Source organism: Pipistrellus kuhlii, unplaced genomic scaffold, assembly GCF_014108245.1.
Source record: "Pipistrellus kuhlii isolate mPipKuh1 unplaced genomic scaffold, mPipKuh1.p scaffold_m20_p_11, whole genome shotgun sequence".
Taxonomy (NCBI): Eukaryota; Metazoa; Chordata; class Mammalia; order Chiroptera; family Vespertilionidae; genus Pipistrellus; species Pipistrellus kuhlii.
The window spans coordinates 11,785,583-11,806,671 of NW_023425416.1; the positions used below are offsets into that span (position 1 = coordinate 11,785,583).

At 35.4% G+C, this 21,089-nt stretch overlaps 1 protein-coding gene across 34 annotated transcripts in view; it reads right to left on the reverse strand.

The window, feature by feature from the left end:
• LOC118715084 (sarcolemma associated protein) overlaps nucleotides 1-21,089 on the reverse strand; it is a 129,654-nt gene that overhangs the window by 34,974 nt on the left and 73,591 nt on the right. For 11 of the 34 annotated variants that reach the window (XM_036430741.2, XM_036430726.2, XM_036430728.2 and 8 more), the window contains exons 8-13: nucleotides 18,801-18,941; nucleotides 17,254-17,391; nucleotides 15,522-15,690; nucleotides 15,386-15,436; nucleotides 14,850-14,900; nucleotides 9,641-9,703 (exon numbers count right to left, since the gene is read on the reverse strand). In XM_036430741.2, coding sequence (XP_036286634.1) covers nucleotides 9,641-9,703; nucleotides 14,850-14,900; nucleotides 15,386-15,436; nucleotides 15,522-15,690; nucleotides 17,254-17,391; nucleotides 18,801-18,941 — 613 coding nt within the window. Of the gene's footprint in view, nucleotides 1-9,640; nucleotides 9,704-14,849; nucleotides 14,901-15,385; nucleotides 15,437-15,521; nucleotides 15,691-17,253; nucleotides 17,392-18,800; nucleotides 18,942-21,089 lie in introns of those variants that run through there. The other 23 variants (XM_045579017.1, XM_045579018.1, XM_045579013.1 and 20 more) reach the window with 8 other exon arrangements.

A 21,089-nucleotide genomic window follows, 5' to 3' on the forward strand; every position in this document is an offset into this window, starting at 1 on the left:
GTCTCTCTCACATCAATATTTTGTCTCCCACTCTCCCTTCCCTCCTCCTTTCCACTTATATAAAAGCAATAGAAAAATATCCTTGGGTGAAGATTAAAAATAATAATAACAATTTTATTCTGCTTCCTATTTTTTTGTTTCAAGGTTGTAGGCTTGATCCCCAGTAGGAGGCATGCAGGAGGCAGCTGATCAATGATTCTCTCTCAACACTGATGTTTCTATCTCTCTCAAGCTCTCCCTTCCTTCTGAAATCAATAAAAACATATTTTTTTAAAAAAGAATAAAAACCCAAATCTCCTACTACACAATTATCTGTTTTATATCCTCCAAAATTCTGTTGACATCTATTATCTGTTGTAGTCTCCACTCCCATTCTCTTTGTCTTTGTGATTTTATGTCTTTTATAATCTTTTACTATGAATGGGTACATATTTAATAAAAAATTTACTTCCTCCCTTTTAAAATTCTTTGACTTTTATAAGATACCACCTATTTCTTGCTCATTCCTTCTATCTTAGCCTTTCATTGGCTTTCCTTTCTTCTAATTGTGATCTAAATATGTGTTAGTCTTCGAGATCTCTTGTCAACAACGAAATTATTTTTAATGACATTATATGCTACATTATTTAAAAAAAGACTTTAAATTGATTTTTATAGAGAGGAAGGGAGAGAGAGAAACATCAATGTGAGAGTGAAACTTCTCAGTTGCCTCCTACACATCCCCTACTGGGAAGCAAGCCTAAAACTGGGGCAAGTTCCTTGACCAGGAATTGAACTGGCAACTTTCAGTGCACTGGACTACACCCAACCAACTGAGCCACATTTATAATTTCTAAATATTGATGCCTAATTTAGACCTCTCTTTTAGGTCTCAGAATCCTATTATTTTACTACTTCCCAAATATCTTCACCCAGCAATCTTACAGGTACTTAATCTCATCTTGTCTAAAATGAAATTTATCTTCTCTTCCTTTTTCCTCTGGATGGACTTGGTATCTCTCTCTCCCCTTCTTTCCATTCCTTTTCAATTCATATCTCTATTAAGCTATTTCAACTTTCTATGTCTATCCTTCCCAATATACTCTGAATTTTTAAGATTCCTTCAAATATTTACAACTATGCACCAGTTACAATACTAGGTATTCCTCAAAGATTATCAAGAGAAATGTAATAAGTCTAGGAATTTATTGTGTACAGAAAGCAGGCATAATTTTATATTGGGCAATTTACAGATTGTCCATGGTTGCTTTCCACTAATACAATTCTGACATAAAATACAAGGTCCACAAATGCTTGTTACATGAATATAGCAAATAATAAAATAATATAAACACAGACTTTGAAAGCCATTCTAAATTTTCTTTAGTATGTTGAAGATTTAAGTAACACATTGTTTAAAAAATTATAAACACATATCATATCAGAAGTAATTTATTGCTTAAAAATTTCTCACTCTGCTGGTCTGGCTCAGTGGATAAATTGTTAGCCTGCGGACTAAAGAATCCAGGGTTTGATTCTGGTCAAGGACACAGGCCTGGGTTGCAGATTCAATCCCCAATAGGGGATGTGTAGGAGGCAGCCAATCAATAACTCCCTCTCATAATTTAAGTTTCTATCTCTCTCTCTCTCCCTCTCCCTTCCACTCTGAAATCAATAAAAATATATTTAAAAAACACACACAATTTTCTCACCTTTAAAATAAAATCTGAAGTCCCTATCATGACCTATAAGGCCCATGTGATCCAGCCTAGGGGTCAGTCATCAACAGCCCCACTGGGCCAAATCCAGCCTGCTGCCTATTTGTTAACTAGTTTATAGGAACACAGACAGGTCCATTCATTTACAGATTGACCATGGTTACTTTCCACTACAATGTCTGAGATTAGCAGTCCCAACAGAGACTTTATTGCCTACAAAGCCTAAAATATTTACTAATTAGCCCTTTATTTTTTTTAAAGCATTTTTATTATTCTAAAACTCCAATTTCAAATCCGCCTTGGGTTTTCACATGGTTTCTATCTCACAGATTTTCCCCCAGGTACATGTATTACTCACTCAGTTTTGTACTATCTCTGTTCAAATCACATATATTATTACCTTTGTCGCTCCCTACTGCATTATATTTTATTTTTCTTCAGTGGACTCATCATTACCTAATATAATAGTTTTTGTCTCTTTAAGGAAATATAAACAACATGAAGGCAAAGCTCTCTTTGTCTTGTTCATTTCTGTACCCACAACAGCTAAAATAATGCCTGGTACATACATACCGTGTTTCCCCGAAAATAAAACATCCTCCAAAAATAAGACCTAGCGCATGGAAAGATAAGACATCCTCTGAAAATAAGACCTAGCGCAACTTTGGGAGAAAAAATTAATATAAGGCACTGTCTTATTTTCGGGGAAACAGGGTAGTAGATACTTACTAAATTCTTGGTGAATAAATGAATTTTTAAAGGGATCAAACTTGGAAAAATTATTTGAATATTTTCCTCACTCTAACACTAAGATAGGGGTGTCGAACTCAATCAGAGAAGGGGCCAAAATCTATAATCCAGCCTAAGTTGGGGGCCGAATGGTTTACTGAACAGTCATAAACTGTCATTGTGATGGAAATGCAGCAGAGTGCAGAGATGACAGCGCGGTGCGGGCCAAATTGCAAGGCCTGGCGGGATGGATTTGGCCCGCGGGCCTTGTGTTTGACACATGTGCACTAAGGATTAAATACATATAAAAAGTTTTGTGTTTTTTTTTTTAACTTTCTTCTTCCTTTCATTATTTTTTATTTTATTATTTTTTTAATAAACCTTTATTATTACAAAAGTTCCTCATTTCCCCCTCCCCTCCACCAGGTTCCTACCCCACCCTCTGCCTTTTCCCCACCCCCCATTGTCCTCATTCATAGGTGCACAGTTTATGTTCAGTCTCTTCCCGCACTCCTCACTCTTCTTTTCCCTGAGAATCATCAGTCCACTACCCTTCCATACGTCTGATTCTATTATATTCACCAGATAATATTGTTCATCAGGTTTTTTAATTCCCTTGGTTTTTAGATTCACTTGTTGATAGTTATATATTTGTTGTTCACAATTTTTATCTTTATTTTCTTTCTCTTCCGAAAGAACCCCCTTCAGCAATTCATATAATTCTGGTTTGGTGGTGGTGAACTCCTTTAGCTTTTTTTTTTTATTGGTGAAGCTCTTTATCTGGCCTTCGATTCTGATTGATAGCTTTGCTGGGTAGATTATTTTTGGCTGTAGGTTCTTGCTATTCATCACCTTGAATATTTCTTGTCATTCCCATCTGGCCTGCATGGTTTCTGTTGAGAAATCAGCTGACAATAGTATGGGTGTTCCTTTATAGGTAACTACCAGTTTCACTCTTGCTGCTTTTAATATTCTCTCTTTGTCTTTTGCTCTTGGGATTTTAATTATGATGTGTTTTGGTGTGGTCCTCTTTGGATTCCTTTTGTTTGGAGTTCTGTGCGCTTCCTGGACTTGTAGGTCTAATTCTTTTACCAGGTGGGGGAAGTTTTTTGTCACTATTTCTTCCAGTATTCTTTCGGTATCTTGCTCTCTCTCTTCTTCTGGGACCCCCATAATTCTGATGTTGGTTCGCTTGAAGTTGTCCCAGAGGTTTCTTACATTATCTTCAACTTTCTGGATTCTCTTGTCTCCCTGCTTCTGCAGAGGAGTATCTTCTGGCTCTTTATATTCCAAATCTTTGACTTGATTCTTGCAATCTTCCATTCTGTTTTTAGGACTCTGTATAATATTTTTTACTTCAGAGAATGTATTCTTTATTTCTTGTTGATCCCTTATTATTTCTTGTTGGTCCCTTATTATTTTTTGTTGATCCCTTATTATTTCGAGTTGATCGCTTTTCATATCCTCATAGGTCTTATTGACCTTTTCTAGAAAATTCTTGAAAAACCTTATAAGCGTGGTTTTGAACTCTATATCCAGTTGCTTTTTGTCCTCCATTTCTATTGTTTGTGATCTGTTTCCTTGTCTCAGCATTTTCGCAGCTTCCCTGAGTTGGTAGCCTTAAAAGTCTGTGTTCAGCTTGGATGGGGCGGAGTTTCAGGGTGGAGTCTACAGCCTTGGCTTCCGTCAGCCACGCCCTTTGAGGTTCCTGAGTCTGAGTATTCCTCAAGGTTCTTCAGTAAAGGTTGCAAGCACCTCTGAGAGAAAGGTGCCCTTGAGTTTCGCCTGCTATCAAACAGTCTAGGCTCTCCCCCAATGAGCCCAGAACTGGGGTTCAGTTCAGTTGGAAGTGGGGTTCAGAGCAGTCTGGAGCTTTTGTCTCCTTCCCGCTAGGGCAATCCAGCAGCACAGTCAACCGCCCGTTCTCTGAGTGCAATGTGTGCAACTCCGGGGCTCTACCTTTCGCCACTCCCCCGAGATTCCACCTCACAGCCCAGGCTCCCTCTGTAAGAGCCTGGGTCCCCAGGATCTAGCCCAGAACTGGGGTTCAGTGCTGTCAGGTCTGGGGTTCAGCACAGTCCGGAGCTTTTATCTCCTTCCCGCTAGGGAACGCCAGCCAGGCACTCAGCCTCCCTCTCCTCTCTGGCTTCGTCCTCTCCGCGCGCGCAATGTGTTTCCGTACCTTAGGTTTTTACAGCTCCTCTGATTTTTCTTCTGGTTTTCTCTTTCCTTCTCGTTGTAGAATTTCCAGTCAGTTGACTTTCCTATAGTTCTGGGTAATGTCCATTTTGTATTTTAGTTGTATTTTATTGAAATTGTTGTGTGAGGCTGCAGTTAGGTGTTACCTATGCAGCCATCTTAAATTCTCTCCCATATAAAAAGTTTTGAATAGAACTAGTTTATAAGTGCTAAATAATAAATACCTGCTGTTACTAATCACTATTGACATTATTTAAAGTTATATTTATTATCAAATCTGGTGAATTGTTAGTAGCCTGTGATTGAGGAAGAAAAATATATTATTTTTTAAAAAGTGTTTAATCACTGGTTCACAAACTTGGAGTGGATTAAAAATTTATTTATTTTTAATTCTGCTATTTTTATTCTGTTATTTTTAGGAGGATTAAAAATAACAGACCTCTCAGGGATATAGACTAAAACTTCCAAGTATGGACACTGGAGGTCTTAAAAGAGCTATTTACCTTGACACAGCTGGAAGAGAAAATAGAGGATTTTCTTTCTTATGAAAACTCCCTATTTTTTGAGGGATACTCTAGAGACATAATTATTCATTTTCTCCTATTTTAAAACCATATTGTGAAAACAACATGCAAAAAAAGGCATAAAACACAAAAGTAAATGTTAATAAACCTTTTTAAAGTAAATGTTTGTATGACTACATCCCAAATCAAGAAACAGAACCTAATCCCTTCCCCCAAAGCCTTACACATTCCCCTTTCCAATGCTGAGTTCTACGGTATTTTATTTCTTACATTTCTTTATAGCCACAATACCTATATATGCATGAGTAAGTAATAGAATTTTAGTGGTTTTGACTTTTATGTAAATGAAATACTACAGTATATATTCTGTTGTATCAGGCTTCTTTTATCCAATATATCTCATTGTATTTATCCATTTGACTACTGATGGTCTTTTGGGTACTTTTGAAGTATTGGCTATGAAAATTCTTAAATTCGTACCCTATATATATGTGCAGGCATTCCTGTAGGGAACCTACCAAACAGTAGAACTGATGAGTATAAATTTGAAAAAACAAAGAATTCAAAGACATGAGGTTTATTTCAGGGTACTTTTTGACCATCATCAAAAGGGAGAGGCCCTTAGAGGAGGGCATAATTTACATCTACAAAGGAGCTCTCAGAGCAAAGTTCCTCAGGTATCCAGCATTGATGCCTCTGCCCTCTCCTGGACAAACAGTAGCAAGAGCAATCAAGAGCAATCGAAGGGAGAGTCAGGGTCCAAAGAAGGCTAAGTGATAGAAGGTCTCTATGTGTCCTCAAATCCTCCCCCTTTTACCCTTTATCTTTTCACTCAGAATACAAGTTAATCAAGTGACAGAGTTCAAAAATACTTATAAAACAGATTTAGAGATGCACAATTTAACTGAGAAAGCATCGTTAGCAGAACACAAAAGTCTCAACACGTTAAGTTTCATGGTAAACCTTGAGTAACTAAAATTTGCAGGGAATATGGAATATGAAGTTCTCTTTAAATCTCATGTCTGAAACTCTAAAGGAAATATTGCTAGACCTTTTAAGCAAATTTTAATAAAGTTACTGGTTAATTGTAGCTTTCATATAGTGTATTTTTATACAGAAAATTTACTTCACAGTTCTGGAATTAAAGTCTGCTTAAATCTAATCTCTTTGCCTGGGATTAAAAGCTTTTCTCCTAAAAAGAATAAAAAGAAAGACAGTGTGTTTTACCATAAAAGAAAACAAATAAAAATGTGCTTCAACTCAATTTTCTCAAAATTACTTTATAATGGAGAGAGCCACTAACCACAGTTTCTTATGGATTCATACACATAAACAGAAAAAAATCTCCCAATAAATTAACAATAGACTTGCAGAATCCTACAGAAGCCAACTATTGCTTTTTTATTTTTAAAACGCAGGTGAATTTAGTAGAGAAACACAATAAATAATGAAAGCTAGGTATTTAACATTTGCTTTTTAAAAGACTGGAAACAAGAACATGAAATACAGATTTCATGTTCAAGATCATAAATCAGCTCAAGATGCCTATCAATAAAAATAATAGTAAAAAAGTTTGTATGTGCTTGTCAAAAATAATCCAAAATTATTTCAGAAGTTCACTTGAGGAAGATTTTTGCCGAAATTGCATTGTTTGCCATAACTTATTATATACAACAATTTTTATAATAGCAGCTTGTCACAAAATAATGAAAATGTCCCAGGACAACAAATCAAACTAGAGATAACCCTTACTACGTCAAGTCTGACTATTTAAGGAATAAAACATATTTGGAAAATCTATATATTTATATATAAAACCCTAATAAGCAAATAGACTGAATGGCGGAACATCCAAACAACCAGTTGCTATGACAAGCGCTAACCACCAGGGGGCACGTGCGGAACCTGGTAAGACTCAGCAGCAGGCAGCAGAGTGCGGAACATGGCAGGCATTAGCTGCAGCGGGATGGTGGAGCAGGTGAATGGGGGCACCAGACCAAGGCGGGGCGCAGGTTGCTGTCATCTGAGTGAGCCTCTGGTGGTTACTGAAAATACTTTGCACTCATGCGCCACAGTCCCACTGGGTGCTTGCATCTGCTGCCTGCTGCCAGTGCCAGATCTGCCACTTGCACCCGTTGCCGGTGCCCGGCACCGGCCCTGATTGCTCAGCGCTATCAGCGGGTGCGTGATGCTTGCACCTGCTGCTGGTGCCAGAGCCACGGCTTTACTCATTGCCAGCATCAGCCTACTCACACCCGCTGCTGGCACCTGGCACCGGTCCTGATTGCTTGGCACAGTCATCAGTGCAAGTGGCTGCTGCTGGCCCTAATCGCCTCTGAGAGCTTCTCCACCTCTCCCTGCTTCTGAGAGGTGATTAGGGCAGCAGCCGTCGCTCACACCCGCTGATGGAACCAGCCCCGCTTGCACCCACTGCTGGTGCCAGTCCCAATCCTCCATGCCCTCAGCGCCTGTGAGCAGCGGCTGTGGGAGCGGGGCTGGTAGCAGACAAGGCAGAAAAGGGACCGGGAGCCTTGGCAGGAGGGGCCAGGAGGGGGAACAATGACCTGCCCCTGTGCTCACTGCAGCCTTGTGGCCCACAGTTCTTTTAAAGAGCCCCTAGTTTTAATATAAAACTGGTATTCTTATTAACCAAACTCTTGCTCCTGAAACTCAGGAACCAAACAGATTCATATAATGGGCTATATCCCTAGCTACCTGAACTTACAGTCCAAACTTTCACTATTTGCACTTAGAGACCTAGTGGATTCAAATGTGTAGAAATACTTTGTTCCTGTTCTTTGGTTCATTCTTTGTCCACAAGAACAGGACTTTAATTCTTATCCACCACTAACCCCAAGCCACGTGTACCACATTTAGCATTTTACCATGCCGTTACATAGTCCCCGTAAACATATTATTGACTGATATTCCCATTGAGGGGATTGCTGTAATTTACTCAACTTCTGCTCTGCCTCTGAATGTTTATTTGGTCCATTTTCTCTCTGTAAACCAATAAAAGTTTCCCAAGTTGTTTTTTTCTTTTTTTTAATACAAACTTTGTTCTGCATTATAACTACAGGTAATTATTTTACATATTTTATAATATCTCAAATCATTTTTGCAAATTGTAACTTAGTATTACATTTTTTTGATAGTCCTCTGTTCTTATATCTTTGCATTCAAATATAAATCCCAAAAGTCAAAATAAAAATAACATAAAAAAATGGTCACATGTAATAAAACTAAGTATAAAATCCTTCTCCTAAAGGTTTATAGTTCATATAATATATTCTACTCTAAGTTGGTTTCAGTGGGTACCAATTATTTTGTCCCAAATCCCTGTGCCAATTTCCTGTAAAAGTGAGATTTAGTTATCAAAAGATAAAAATATACACTTATTTTTGCTTTATAAAACTTTAAAGGAGAAAGAAATATGTCATATTTATTTAATCATTTGCCTCAAAGTAATATTAAACTTATACTCAATATTATAGTCTCTAAATGGACAAAAACAGAAGCTCTTCTAAAACGATTAAATGAAATCCCTTAAAACATCTCTAAAGAGTATAACATTTGACCTATTGAGTTAATGTCTGCTACAATTACCAGGAGTAACCGTTACAACCTCAAGTACTCTGAGATGGGGTGGGAGAGGAGCTTACCACACATGCGTGCACACCCACAAAGTGAATTCATGAGCACAGAAACTTGAAAAAATCACTCATTTCAAAAGTAAGAGTAAAGAGGAAGAAGAAATGCCTGACAAAATGTGTGTCTGATAGGAAAAAGTATAGAAGTCATCAATGAATTTACTATGCAGTGACCTTTGTCACTAACGAGATGAAGATACTACCTCAAGCTGTGACTGTTACAAATTTAAGTAGCCATGTAATTTTCAAGTAAGCTAGAATTCACAATACTTTTGTTCAGAATTCAGCAGAGGTATAAATCACCTCAAAAATCAACCTATCGTTTAAAAAATATATTAAAGGTAGCCCGAGGGGAGGTAGTTCATGTCAGACTCTAGGACAATCTGCTGCTACTCCTTCCCTAGAAAGCTCCTGCTACCCGAAGGTCATTTTCATACCCGAGTGCCTGAAGTAAATCATTGTTTTTAATCTACCATTTAAGAAATTTATTTAAGAACCTCAAAATCCAAATCTGTGACTTAAGCCGTAGTAAAACTGGTTAATATTACTATCTCTTAAGTTTAGGTGTAGACTTTCTATTTTCTTCCCCACTCAATAATTATTTTTAATTAACAAGTTTGAAACTTTATCTTTGTTTTTGTGGGCCATACGAAATGTTCATACAGAAACATTTTTCTCAAAAGAGAGAAACATAAACAGTATGAAGGGGTTCACTGCTGTCTAAAGATGGTCCTTTGTGCACCACTACAATAACAAACATGTTGAGATCTTCATTCCCTCTCATTTTTCAATTTGAGCCCCTTACTTCATTAAAATGATGTGAAAAACACTCCGTACTCACGCTGGCATTCTATGAACTGATGAATAAAAGTGCAGTCCCCGCCACTCTCTGAAAGCAAGCGCTCTAATAAAAAAAGAAACACCTTTAAGGATAGAGTTTATTGCTGTTTTTGAAAACCAACAGCAAAGGTAGAAAAACTGAAATGTTTCAACATGGGTAATTCTGAATACCATTAATAAAAGTTTAATATCAACAGCAGATATATTTTTGGAGTTAAAGTGAAATGACTAAAAATTGTAGTTATATAATCATTATTTTATACCCCGAATGGTTAGCTTTTAAAGGTGTAACTTCTATTAAAAAAAAAAAAAAAAACATAGAAAAATATTGCTTTAAAGACTTTGTAACATTTTAAAAACATACTTTTCTCCATGAGAGCCTAATACATAATCTTAATTTCAAAATTTTACATTTATTCTTACTGAATACATTTTCAAATGACTTTCTAACACCCTTTTTGAAATTATTCGTCTTAGTTAAGAGGAAAGGTATTTTAAGAATACCATAAAGAATTCTTTAAAATTTTAAAGAAAATAATGTAATATTTAATTTTTAAACTTTCATTTCAGTCTTCCTTTTTTAAAACATAATTTTCTTTTTAATCCTCACGCGAGGATATGTCTTTCATTGATTTTTAGAGACAAAGAGAGAGGGAGGGAGTACGTAACGGGGGAGGGGAGAGCAGGGTGAGGGAGAGGGAGAAAAACACCCATCAGGCGCCTCCCAACTGGGGATTTAACCCAAAATGTAGTAATATGCCCTGACTGGGAACTGAACCACAACTTTTTTGGTCTGGGACAACACTCCAACCATGTGAGCCACCAGACCAGGGCCAATCTTACCTTTTGAGCCTTTTAATCTATACTTCATATACTATCAAAGCACTATATTATTTCTGTTCAAATGATTAAAATAAATGCCTACACATTTGAAAATAGGAGATTGGTAAATGGTTTTCCTTAGGTCAAATAGAATTTGTTTTTTGGTTTCTTTTTTTCTTTGTTTCTTTTTAAAAATATATATATTTTATTGATTTTTTTACAGAGAGGAAGAGAGAGGGATAGAAAGTTAGAAACATCGATGAGAGAGAATCATCTATCAGCTGCCTCTTGCACACCCCCCACTGGGGATGTACCCACAATCAAGGTACATGCCTCTGACCGGAATTGAACCTGGGACCTTTCAGTCCGCAAGTCGACGCTCTATCCACTGAGTCAAACCGGTTTCGGCTGTTTTTTGGTTTCTAATTAGTGCAGAGAATCAAAATCTAACACAATAGTTTAGTAAAAGTTTTAGTTCTTTTAATACAATAATCTTTACTTTGATTCAAATAGTTACTTTCTAGATCTGGATAACATCTTTCAATTACATATTTGAATCTTTGAGGAGTTCAAGTGTTAAAAATATACTCCAACATGATGATTATCTGGAAGGTGTGAAAGCACTAGACCGGTCTAAGAGGAAAATGAGTTAGTACCATTCTGTAAAATTCCTTTTTTCTCTTCTCCTCCTTCTTCCTCACCCTTCAACTCAACTTTGCTTGAGAGACAGGAAACTCCTCCCCTGATCACTCATCAGCCCCCTTGACTTCCTTACTGACAGCCTTCTTCAGTCTCATACTCAAATCTACCCTTGTCCTTTATCTAGATACATGTGTGCAGAGCCTCCAGTCTATAATCACCATCAGTACAAGACAAAAACATAGAAAGAAAGACTGAAAATGTTTTAGAGACTAATGCCTTACATATCTAGAACAAAGATACAAATAGTACCAAAAAAGAAAAATGCTAACTGCAATTGAAATTTGAAATTTAAAAAATGTTTAATACATAGTATCCACCAATTGGAGCCAAAAAATACAAAACAGGATCCCTCAATTCAATAGTAATTACCAAGATAAAAAAAAAAAAAGATGTTTTACATAAATCTTATCTGAGCTATAACATTTTTTTAAACTTAAATTATACAAACATCACTGCTAAATATGAAAACTCATTAGAAACCAAATTTTAACCCTAACTAAAGGACTTCTTAAAACTTATTTGAAACCAAATTTCATACTAACATCACAGGACGTTAGATGACATTTATTAATGCAGGACATCCCACCATTAGTCATCAATCCAAAAATCACCCTTTTATCTACTCGGATTTTAATATCAGGATTCTACATGAAAATGTTTACTACGCCCGTTTAGAAATACAAGGTTAATATGAAAAGGTAAATATACATATGACTTCCACAAAGCCATCTCCTCAGATACACTAGCGAAGTGTCTTTCAGATAATATATGTAAAGGAATGTATCATGACACCTTTAATACCCTATTATTTGAATTCTGGCCCTTGGGAACTTACTTTGCCAAAACTTTAAAAGATGTTAGTGATAATCCAAAAGGAGTGTGGTGTGTCTATGACACTAAATAGGGTTGTAGAGATATAAAGAAAAGGACAGATACAGAAACATAATAGAGACCCACGATACTTAAAATGCATTTTATTTATACATATGAATTTCCTATGGATTTTTATTTGTTATACCTGTGTTGTCCAATATAGTAGCCATTAGTTACTTGTGGCTACTGAGCCCTTAAAAAGTGAGATGTGCTGTAAATGTAAAATAAATATAGACTGATTTAAAAAATTTATTGAAGAAGAAAAAAAGAATGTGAAATACTTCATTTATAATCTTTTAATATTAACTACATATTAAAGCAACATTTTGGATACAGTGAGTTATTTAACTCTATTATTAAAATATGTTATGAAATTTTATCTGTTTCTTTTTATATTTTCAATGTAGTGACCAAAAAATTTTATAAATTATGTATGTGGCTTTCGTGTTTCTGCAAAAATTTAGAGAAAGCTGGCAATAGTAAAGCCCTGTTACAAGCCTTAAAGACATTGAAGTTATTAAGGTCTGTGAAAATAGCTATAAGAAAAAAATGTATTAGACAGTGCTTTTCTAAACCCTCTAAAATATATTCAAATTATGCTTATTAGAAAAATATATTTAAAATTTATAGTACAAATCTGTACTTATAGCAACTATGTTATATAGATTTAATTTCAAAAATGGAGTTTACAGGAGAAGTTTTAATCTTAACCTCTAATTTTTGAAATATTCTCTTCTATATTTAGCTGTTTTTCTATTATTTATAGAGTAATTTTAGTTAAAATCATGTCTGATCGCCCATTATGGCTATGGACTTTGGTAACACTGACTTGTTATTTTATCACAAATAATTCAGAATAGATTCATCTTATTCCAAAATCCACCCTGTAACTGAATCTGATGTAATGAAGTTTTTGTGCAAATCCAGATAGTTACTACTCTGTTTCTTTAAAGATATTCCATTAGTTACTCTCACACTACTCAATTTATCACCATTCAAAAAACAAACACACGAACAGGGAAAAATAGCAATAGCAAGGAATTCCTTAAAGTATCCCAAATATCTTATTCAGTCTTAAATCAAGGAGTTATCTACAAGTATTCTCATATACATCAATTGGAACTGGCAAAAAAAAATTTAAGCAGTAATTTGACAACTCTAAATAGTATAAAGATGGTTCAGAATATATTCAAGGAATCTCTTAACTAAAGAAACAGAATGTTCTTAGCTTGAGTTAACACTGATATATTAAATAAATGCATGCTAAATCAAAAGGGTGATATATTTGAAAAAAATGCACATGCCAGAAAGATAATAAAAAGGCAAGCAATAACAGGAAACAAAATCATTTAAGGATGACAAGCTTTTAGACGATGATACTTAAGTCATTTTACATTTGTTTGCTTAATATACTTAAGAGACAGAAAAAAAGTACAATGAATAAAACTATACCTTTAAAAATTCTCAAATTGGAACTCAATCAAATTGGAATTTTAAAATGTCAATATATTTTATAAAACATATATAGAACAGTTAAATAACAATAATTAGTGAAACTTTTTAAAAATTGTTTCAAAATTCATTACATATTCAATATTAGGTCTTGACCTTGCAGTTTACAGAAACATAATTACCTGAGCCTATTTTGCCAATACTTAATTAAAAAAACAAATAAAAACAAAATAAACAAAAAAAGGTGCCTTCTAACTTTATCAGAGTTTGGTTGCTATCCCAGAATTAGAAAGATATCCCCTCATACAAGAAAATAATATTTAAGAAGTTCTGGGTATTAACCTTGATAGCTTCCTCTAATATCTATACAAACACTGAGCTGAGAAGCACATGGATTTGCAAACACAGAAAACAGTTTTATTCATTCTGTATTCCAAACATCTAATGCAGAATCTGGCACTTATTTGGTACTCAAAGTTAGATAGATGCAGAAGGGAGGAGTATATTGGTATATTGATGAATGAAGGAATTTAGAAGCCTGGGAAAACCAATAGTGACTACAGATTTTTGGCAAGAGATTACCCAAACTATCCAGAAAGAAGAATCAGAGTATCAAGAACTAATAAAGGATTTTTCAGATGGCAGAAATGACTGGCCCTGATTTCTCTGATCTATGAAATAAATGAATCAAACAAAAGCAATTTCTACAACATGTTCAAGGGCTCAATAGGCTGTTAAGTAAACTCTTGGCTGAGGCACAAATATTAAAAATGGGAACTGCCCCAGCCTGCGAGGCTCAGTAGTTGAGCATCATCCTAAGAACCAGGAGGTCAGGGTTAGATTCCTGGTCAGGGCACATAACCAGGTTTCAGGCTCAATCCCCAGTAAGGGGCATGCAGGAGGCAGCTGATAGATGATTCTCTCATCGCTGGTGTTTCTATCTCTCTCTCCCTCTCTCTTGCTCTCTGAAATCAATAAAGTATATATATATATATATATATATATATATATATATATATATATATATATACATATTTTTTTTTTTTTTTTAAAGGGAGAAGGGGAAATTATCCCCAGGAAGCTGTATTTGATAAAAGAAAATAATAGTATAGTTCTTTGAAAAATATAGTGGGAGGAAAGCCATATTATTTTCTTATTATTTGAATAATCAGAATTTCCATATAACAAAGGATACCCAACCATAGATTATAGCATTAAGAATTACAAACAAAGGAATTGAATGGTCTATGAATAGCATGCTTTTCATTCCAAACAACTAAAACCTTAAAAACCTGACCTCTCTATCCTGCTTAAGTAAAAGGATATCATGAAAGAAAAATATTTAAGTTTTTTTACACTACCTTTTCCTGTGCTTCCATTTATTTTAGGTAAGAAGTCATCAACTTGTATCCCTAGGATTAAGACAGTGTATCATTGCCTGATCAAAGAAATGAATACTTTAAAACTGGTCTCTCGTCTAACCATGTCATTTTGTATTCCTACTAACACTTTACATTTATTTTTACAAGAAGTGTCCAACTTGCCATCCTCTATCAACTCAGAGGAAAGATTGTTTAATAGTCTTCCAATAAACCTCAAAAAAATAAAGAAAGAATAAAAATAAAAAGAATCCAACTGGTCCTGTATTTTTCTCATTTAAATATCTCTAAGTGGAATATCTCAGATGCAAAAATTTCATTCATCTCAAAGGATTAAACAATGGTGCCCACTGGTGGCAATCAAGCATATTTTTAAAAGAAATTTCATGAGTGTAGAAACTTTATAATTAATATGTAAAATATAACTCTTAAAGAAAGTAAGAACCCAGTGTGAAATAGTAAACATCAAAAATTTAATGATAAAATTCAGCTTTATTAAGAAATTTGATGATACCTACCTAAACTGCTGTATTCTTTAAGAGTTTTCTCCTGAAGATGTTCTAACCGTACTGTAAATAAAAGTCCAAGAAAAATATATTTCACAGATAAAAAGAAAAAATCAAATTAAATCTATTTCTGGATGAGCTAATTTACCTTGTAAAGCTGTTAGCCTTTCATTGGTGAAGTCATTATCAGCTTGCAAAGCTTCTATTTTTGCCTGGAGCTCTTGTTCTTTTTCTTCCATTTCATCTATTTTATGTTGTAATTCTTTTTTCTCAGCTTGTCCTTTCTGTTGGATTTCTTCTTGTTTCCCCTCTGCTATCTGTTGAGAAAGAAATAGACAATTCAGTTATTTAATAAAACCTGACCTTGTTTTAAGAAACCTAAAGCAGAACTGCTTTTATTTACAAAACTTCTAAGGAGAATATTCAATATTATAGAACTCTAGAGGACTGGTTCACGGGTTCCTGCATGGTTGGGACCAGCTGGTCCACCCCCATGGGGGCCAATGGAGTGAGGCTGGCAGGTGGGGAGGGGCCGCTGGCGGTTGGTGGGCTGGCCCCGTCCCCTGGTGGAACTCCCGGTAAAACTCCTGGTCGAGGGGACAATTTGCATATTAGCCTTTTATTATATAGGATATTTATAAATAGCAATAGGATGTCAAAAGTGATCTGCATTGGGGTCATGCCTCTATATAACCTAGGAGAAAAAAACTTGTAGCAAGCAGACTCAATATACAAAAATAAAGTGGTCAAAATGAAAAACAGACTTTTAAAAAGGGAAATAATAAGGTTTTCCCATGAAATTACTATTGTTGCAATTAATTTATAATTTCTAAAATAAAACTTATTCTAAAATTTTAAACAAAATTATGTTTATCTACAGTAATGATGGTTACAAGCACTTTTCAAAACAACCTCCTTTTAACAGGGCCAACAAGAGGTATGCTCTCGCCTTTCCTAACAAACGTTATCTCTTCTAGCCACTCAATCCATGGTTTGAATTACATGAAGATGGGTCTTCACAAGCTCAGTTATAACATTATAAAGGACAAACTTGCCGTTACTTATGATCTGGTCTGTCCTTATCCTATATGTCCTATAGCTACAGAGAGCCAAAGCAGAAGCAGAGTCAAAGGCACCCCTAGGAAGCTACAGGGTTCAAGCAGATCACTCCAAGGTTCTCTCTGGGCTTGTTCAACACTAACAGCAGGGCCCTGCCTTTAGGACTGCCTAAAGATAAAATTTTTTAAAAGTTTTAGTACCTTGGGTTTTGCTGTCTATTGTAAAGTACTGACTATTTCCATTAAGAAGAACTATGTCAACTTTTATAGACTTTCAATTTTCTATGGCAATGGGGTTTGGGCTAAATCTATACTAATAAAAGCCTAGATGGCCCTCACACCCTCCTGAGATGCCCTCACATCATCACAAGATGGCCACCTCCACGTCGTCACAAGATGATTGCCCCACAAGATGGCCAGCAGGGAAGAGTAGTTGGGGGCTATCGGAGGGCAGGGGAGAGCAGTTGGGGGCAATCAGGCTGGCAGGGGAGTAGTTGGGTATCAATCAGGCCAGCAGGGGAACAGTTAGAGACGATCAGGCTGGCAGGCAGACGAGTGGTTAGGAGCCAGCAGCCCTGGATTGTGAGAGGAATGTCCCAGATTGGAGAGGGCGCAGGCTGGGCTGAAGGACCCCCCACCCCCCAAGTGCATGAATTTCATGTACTGGGCCTCTAGTGGAATATAAGTACCTTATTTTTACTATAAATTTCAACCATTACCAAATTTTACATCAGCAACTGTTCCGCAATACCTAAATTTATAAACTAGCCACTGTGCTAGGGCCAATAACTTAATATACTTTTAGGTTGAGTAAACACGTACCTTCAGTTTATCAGATAAATCTTTAATCTCATTAACTGCTCCATTATACTTATTGGCTAATTCTCTTAATTCTTCCTGAGTCCGTTCATTCATTTCTTTCAGGTGAGTACATTCATCTTCAGTATTACTCAGACTTCGCTGCAATTCAAGTTTACAGGCAATTGATTTAGGATTAATCCACATTCTAAAGTCCATTTATAAAAAGTATAACTCTGTGGGCTGTTCTAAATCAACATCTGCCCTGAACTTTATGTAAATAACAAGGATTTCAATTTACTCCAGATGCATGCTAAAACAGAAAATACAACTAGGAATTTAAAAAACACACAAAACAGGGACATTTTTAAAAGACCATTGAGTAGGACATTTATTTAGCCTTGAAAACATTTTAAGCCTCTCAATTCCTGAAAGCAAGTTCAATAATATGCAGCAATTAATTTATTTTTTTTATTGATTTTTAAAAAATATATTTTATTGATTTTTTTTGCCCCCCTCCCTCCCTCCCACAGATCCCCTCCCTCCCCAGAGTTTTGTGTCCATTGGTTGTACTTATATGCATGTATAAAAGTCCTTCGGTTGATCTATTATCTCCCCCAGATCTTCCTCCCCTCCCCGCTGTAATTTGACAGTCTACTTGTTGATATACTGTCTCTATATCTATCTTTTGGTTCATCAGTTTATAATGCTCTTTATTATCCACAAATGAGTGAGGTCATGTGGTGTTTCTCTTTCGTTGATTGGCTTATTTCACTCAGCATGATGCTCTCCAATTCCATCCAGGTTGTGCAGCAATTAATTTAATAAGGAAGTTATAAAAAAGAGCTAGGAACTTTCTTTCTTTACATGTCAAGTTAATGACATGACAATAAATCAGTCACTATGGGATAGAGCTATTATAGAAACTATCCCTATATGGAGTTTTGTATACTATTTAGTTTACAATGGGAATTTTAATCAAATCCAGAAACATAACTTCTGTGGTAATTTTACATTGGTTCAAAGGAATGACCTGTGTTATCAAAAAGATCATTTTAAAGCAATGAGAATCACTTTTTTTAAAAAGACTTATGAAGGACCTTAGAGATAATTTCTCCTTTGAATCTTTAAAGTTAATTCAGTTAGTTTTACTCTCTGGAGGATGGGTAAAGTAAAAACATTTGGTGTAAATTCTCTGCTTTATACTTGATTTCCTCAACTGGAAGAAAAGCAAAGTAAGGTGACAGGAGATAATTCCCTGGCACATATTCTGGTCCATTGTATGCAAGGTGAATACGAAGTAGAGTGCAAATAGTAAGATGCCCTGCTTAGGCTTTTATTTCCTCAATCACTAACTAGGGACCATAATCACGAGAACTCACATAACTTTATTGGTCATGTTGAGAATTCATGACAATGAGAATAGCACACTGCTCCCTCCCACGTGACGGACAGGAAATATCTGCTAGCTAAATAATACTATCCAAGTTTAAAATGTCCTGAAATATTAGCCATTTTATGCTAAAATTTAAAAATCATATTACTATTTAATATTTATTAAATTGAAATACCTCAACTTCTGAAAGTTTTCTAACCACTTCAATTTTCTCCTGCAGAACCCGCCTCAGAGACTCTTTGGCTGTCATCTCATAGTTGTGTTTATCTTCTTGTAATGCTATGAGTTCTTTCCGTAAACTATCTTCTGTTTGATTCTAGGATTAAAAGATATTTATAATTATAACCAAGTTATTTTTTGAAAGTTTTACCACTTGAAAAAATAATACATTATGATGCTCTTTGAATTCTATGTGAAGATACAGTAAAACCTTGATATAAAGGACTAATTTGGGTGAGGGGGTGTTGTCAAAGTGTAAAGCCTGTAATATAATAAAGGTTTCCCGAATGCATTACATTAAATTTGACAAATTTGCCCAACTGGTGTGGTTCAGTGGCTGAGCATCAACCTAGGAACTAGGTCATGGTTTGATTCCTGGTCAGGGTGCATGCCTGGGTTGCAGGCTCAATCCCCAGTAGGGGGCTGCAGAAGGCAGCCAATCAATGATTCTCTCTCATCAATGATGTTTCTATCTCTCTCTCTCTTTCTCCCTTCCTCTCTAAAATCAATTAAAAAATATTTTTTAAAAATTAACAAGTTAGTCTACATGTTTTTATTTATGTAGATATGTTTATGTAATTAAAATTAAGTATGTATGAAAAGTTTAATTTCACAGAAAAGTTTTCTATGTGTTACTGTAATTTTAAATTTATACTGAATAGGTCTAATAAACGTGTGCATTCACCAATCACTATGAGTAAACAAATACACATGGCTGGGGCGTGGCTTAGCTAGTAGGAGTTAAAGCTGCTGCAAAGTCCAGCCAGTGTGGCTCAGTGGTTGAGCGTCAACCCATGAACCAGGAGGTTATGGTTTGATTTCTTATCAGGGCACATGACTGGGTTACAGGATCAATCCCCAATAGGGGGCGAGGAATGCAGGAAGCAACGAATCAATGATTCTCTCTCATCACTAATGTTTCTATCCTTGTCTCCTCTCCCTTCTTCTCTCTGAAATCAATCAAAAACAAAAAAGAACTGAAAAACTGTTGCAGAAAGTCAGGCTCCGAGGAAACAGAACCAATTACCGCAAGCAAGGCAAATTGATCACATGCTAAAATTGTTTACAAGTGGTGACTTTTGGGTTTAAATATGTGGCCCAGAATTGTAGATATGTAACACTTACTTATTTGCTAAAATTTGTTAAAAATAATAGTGAATTAATAAAATTAAAAAAAAACACCATTAATTTAATTATAAGCAAATCCTGGTTAAAAACATTTTAAAATTAACAGGGTGTTAATTTTCACCTATGACATATGGATCAGAAATTCTGTCCATTAAATCTGAAACCCATTAAATCAAGGCCCACAAAATCAAGGGTTTACTGTACCTTCAAACACAGATGGTGTTGGCCCTGTAATTAAATGAAGTTGTATTTAAAAAGTGCATTAGTGCTCTAGCCAAATTACTCATTAGGTGAGAGTGTTGTTCTGATACACCATGGCTGCAGCTTCGATCTCTAGTCAAGTCACATACAAGAATCAAACAATGAATGCATAAATAAGTGGAACAACAAATCAATGTCTCTTTCTCTCCCTCTCTCTTTTTCTCCCTCTCTCCTTCCCTCCCTTCTTCTTCCTCTCTAAAATCAATAAAATCAACCAATCAATAAAAGTTCCATTAGTAAATTATTCTTCACAAATATATTAATTCATACTTCCAACAGAAAAAAAAAATCAAAGACAATTGAGAATTTCTCTCAATTATACAAAATGAATTATCTCTGCTATTTTTCATATTCTCTGTAAGCCACAATATTTACATTTATGGGCAAAAATACTCTATCACCTTCAAAGGGCCCAAGTATTTTAAAACAATGGTTAAACCAAAGGAATAAGAACACAATGGGGGAAAACTGATTTTAAGTCTGAGGCAGGAATGTACAAGATGAGCCTGGAATGTCTTGTCTGATATGAAAGCAGGAAGCTATTAGACAGAGTCTGCTAGGGTTCTATCAAAAAGGACTCAGATGCTAACATGAAGAAGTCCTCATGGATCAAAGATGGGGTAATTTGTGCATCAATAAGGAAAACAAACACTATAAGATGAAATACACCAAATATATATAAATCTAAGTGAGGGGATAAAACAGTTCATGGTCATTCTTTGGTGGAGGAGAAGGAACCAATTCATTATCTTGACAACTAGTAAATAAAGGGAGAAACTCATTTACCCTGCTTTTTCCTAAAGAAAATGTACTTCAGGCTAACCAAGTAAATGAAGGGATGATAAAATTACATCAT